Source organism: Triticum aestivum, chromosome 1B, assembly GCF_018294505.1.
Source record: "Triticum aestivum cultivar Chinese Spring chromosome 1B, IWGSC CS RefSeq v2.1, whole genome shotgun sequence".
Lineage (NCBI taxonomy): Eukaryota > Viridiplantae > Streptophyta > Magnoliopsida > Poales > Poaceae > Triticum > Triticum aestivum.
The window spans coordinates 106,695,714-106,699,756 of record NC_057795.1 but is presented as its reverse complement, the minus strand read 5'-3'; the positions used below and the strand labels follow the sequence as shown (position 1 = coordinate 106,699,756).

The 4,043-nt window shown below is 47.6% G+C and overlaps 1 protein-coding gene across 1 annotated transcript; it reads right to left on the bottom strand.

Moving 5' to 3' along the window:
* Positions 1-2,191: 2,191 nt before the first annotated feature.
* Positions 2,192-3,668, bottom strand: LOC123087649 (peroxidase 5). The gene is made up of 2 exons (XM_044509697.1): positions 3,289-3,668; positions 2,192-3,193 (listed from the first exon to the last, which is right to left on the bottom strand). Exons 1-2 carry the CDS (start codon positions 3,526-3,528, stop codon positions 2,408-2,410), a joined length of 1,026 nt encoding a protein of 341 aa, XP_044365632.1. The 5' UTR covers positions 3,529-3,668; the 3' UTR covers positions 2,192-2,407.
* Positions 3,669-4,043: the final 375 nt, after the last annotated feature.

Below are 4,043 nucleotides of genomic sequence, written 5' to 3'. Positions count from 1 at the left end.
CCTGGATGCTCATATTGGCTCCTACATATTCTACGAAGATCTTTATCGGTCAAACCGCATAACAACATACGTTGTTCCCTTTGTCATCGGTATGTTACTTGCCCGAGATTTGATCGTCGGTATCTCAATACCTAGTTCAATCTTGTTACCGGCAAGTCTCTTTACTCGTTACGTAATGCATCATTCCGTAACTAACTCATTAGCTACATTGCTTGCAAGGCTTATAGTGATGTGCATTACCGAGAGGGCCCAGAGATACCTCTCCGACAATCGGAGTGACAAATCCTAATCTCGAAATACGCCAACCCAACATGTACCTTCAGACACACCTGTAGAGCTCCTTTATAATCACCCAGTTACGTTGTGCCGTTTGGTAGCACACAAAGTGTTCGTCCCGTAAACGGGAGTTGCATAATCTCATAGTTGTAGGAATATGTATAAGTCATGAAGAAAGCAATAGCAACATACTAAACAATCAAGTGCTAAGCTAACAGAATGGGTCATGTCAATCATATCATTCTCCTAATGATGTGATCCCGTTAATCAAATGATAACTCATGTCTATGGTTAGGAAACATAACCATCTTTGATTAATGAGCTAGTCAAGTAGAGGCATACTAGTGACTTTAAGTTTGTCTATGTATTCACGCATGTGTTATGTTTCCAGTTAATACAATTATAGCATGAATAATAAACATTTATCATGATATGACCAAATAAATAATAACTTTATTATTGCCTCTAGGGCATATTTCCTTTAACATGTGTGTGCGTTATCATTACTGTTCCTAAAGGAAAAGAGACACTATATATATTATGGGTAGATGAGATTTATAGACTGGTCAGTGGTCACACTGGTTTATTGGGCTTAAGCAGTAATACATAGGTGCCTTTGAGAGACGGTAAGACTCGCGCCCTCGACGCACGGCATCATGGTTTTCTCTTATTGTTTCTTGATGGTGTTAGTCATGGAGATCGTCATGTAGTAGATGGCACAACAATTAATTTGGGGGGAGGGGGGGGGGGGGGGGGGGAGGAGGATGTGACTTTAGTTTTAATATAAAGGTGGCCCATGGTCACTTAGTTAGTCTGCCGGTGCCTTTTCCGGCTTACAAGGAGAATACACTAGGGTAACTAGCATCATCGAAGTGCTAGGCTGCAAGGATCCTTTCCGTAATGCCATAGTTTCGCAAAAATACAAGGCAAGAACAACCGGACCGAAGATCACATATTGCACTCACGCGTCACTACTTGTACCACCATGCCATCATTCATATTGGTTGAATGTATCATTAGCCATCATGGTTGAACGTGAATGGTTGGAGGCTTTTTAGCCCTCTACGCTCTGATCTGAAGAGAGCATTAGGTATGGATTTAGTGTGCAATAGCATCGACATTACAAAGATTGCACATAATTGAGGAGAACTAAGGCAATGCTATAAGGGAGGTGACATTGCTTCTATCGAACCGGTGTTGACAGATTACACCCCTATTCCATAATATAATATAGTAATGCATATAAGTTTGTGTAATCTGTGAAAGTACACAGACTTATCCTAAGATTGGCATATTTCTACTTGCCTTGCGCAACACTTTTATGTCATAGCGAACCAACCTGTGATTTGATGGTTAGAGAGATTGTGGTATCCCCAGCCCAACAGGGTTCAAATCCTGGTGCTCGCATTTATTCCTGGATTTATTTCAGGATTTCCGACGATGCGCATTCAGTGGGGAGAAAACGTTCCCGTCGACGACGAGGCGCCTACGGTATGTAAAAAAAACACTTTTATGTCATATATATGCTTATTTATTACTCCCTCCGTTTGAAATTAACTATCACTAAAATGAGTGTATCTAGATGCTGAAATGGGTCTAGAATAGATACACCAATTTCAGGGATAGATAATTCTGAATGGAGGTAATATTTTGTAAGCATTCTATAAGTGAAATTTCTACACGCCCTTGGTAAACACACTTTCATATATCAGGCCCAACTAGCGTTTCCAAGACGTGTTTGGAAGGAATTGACGCCGCTGGAGGAGAAACTTTGTCCTCTTACTCCGGATGCCATCTTGGCGCCGAGTGGTAGGGGTTTCTAAACAGATAACTATTTTTTTCTCTTATGATGTTCTTAAATATTTCCCGCTCGTGCAAATGAAAGAACCAGAAAATTCTTTTCAGCTTTAGAAAAGCAAGAAATAGTATCCATGTACATTCTGTTCTTCTGATTTATACACTCATGCTTTTGACATACACTAAGAAGTAAGAACAACGAAAAAAATCACTTCGCGAACTTAAATTACAAGATATTGAAGCACCAAAATTAACTGCCAGTCCATCGCAAAAAAAAAGAAAAAAAACATTAACCGCTAGTCTCCCATCAAATGAATAAATTTGTGGTGATGGTCTAGTAGTGGTTGACGATGAAGCACTTCTCCCTGATCTCCCCTTCATCGCCGGTGAGTACCTCGACGTTGCCCATCTTGACCATGGCCGCAGCAAACTTGGCCTGCCACACCCTCTCCACGGCGGCGTGGAACGCAACGATGCCAGCGGTCCAGGGGCTCGTAAGCAGCGTCTGGTCAGAGATGAGCGGCACCTTGCGCGCCAGTACGTTCTTGAAGTATTGGTTGTCGAATTCCCCCGGTGTCACCGGGTCCAGCGGCACCGTGGTGCGGTCGCTCATGTTGTCTGTGGACGGCGGGCACTGCTGCCTGAGCTCCGCCGCGTACGACATGTCGATGGACGGGTCGGTCCGGCCGGCCTCGTCGGAGAAGTTATGGATCCGCTGCGTGAAGGAGGAGCAGTGGGAGCGGCCGATGGTGTGCGCGCCCGAGAGCGTGACCATGTCATCGGCGGAGAGCCCCTTGCGTCTGAAGCTGGCCACGAGCTCATCGACCCCGTCGGTAGGGAACGGCACGTTGTTGACGAGCACCTCGTCGGCTATGGACACGCGGCCGTCGCGGCGGCCGGCGGGGACGCCGTACTCGATGCCGCCAGCAAGGTAGGCCCCGTCACGCGCCGCGAAAGCGAGCACGTCGGCGCAGGAGACGGTGCGCGGGCAGGACGCCTCCAGTGCGGCCTTGGCCTCGTCGATGATCTCGAAGCCACGTAGGCTGGGGTTGTTCGCCGGCGAGTCCCTCTCCGCCGTGTTCCCCGGCGTCGAGTTGATCAGCACCGAAGCATCGCAGCCCTACACGTGTGATCAAATAGAGGAATCAACTGTTAGATCAGAGGTTGAATGGATTAACGGTGTACTGTATAGGAGTGTTAGGATTTCTTGCTTACCCTGACGAAGCAGTCATGGAAGTGCATCCGGATGAGTCCGGCGGCCAGGCCGGGGTTCCGGCCGAAAGCGCGGCGGACGGCGTCGCGCACGATGTCCTCGGCCTGCGGGCACGTGTGCTTGTAGAAACCGACCTCCAAAGACTTCGACGGTGGCGACGCATCCACCACCGCCGACGAGGCGGCCAAGGCGAGCAGCACAACCGCTGCCGACGCGAACACCATCCATGGGGACGACCTCATGGCCGAAGGTTCACTAATGGCCGGTTTGATGGCAGGTGCTCGCTAGCTAGGCTGAGTTCGATCGCCTGTAGCTCTGGAAAGCTAATTCAGCTTGAGAAGAGATTGATCGGAATTGCGTGATGGAATTGATGGTTGATGTGGAGATGAGTTGACGGCCAAATGAGTATATGCGTTGGTGTTTATATATGCATACATTTTGTACTTGTTGGGAAAAATGGCACCGCGTGTTGTGTGTACCGTGTCAACAAGACCAGATCGTCGCTGCATGGCTTTAATGAAGTTTGCTTCTTTTCACCTAACGGCAAATAATCAAACCGGGCCTTTTCTTAAGCGTGTCATACGTACTCTCTACTCATGCAGCGGAAACCCTGCTCCTAGTCCATGCAAGCATGCATCACGACAAGCTGCACGTATCTCAAGGCACCGATGGACGGTGCACGATGCATAAATCATGCATGGTGGAGCAAATCAACGTCTTTTCTTCCCAGTTGTCCGTACTCCATAGCGAGGAAGGG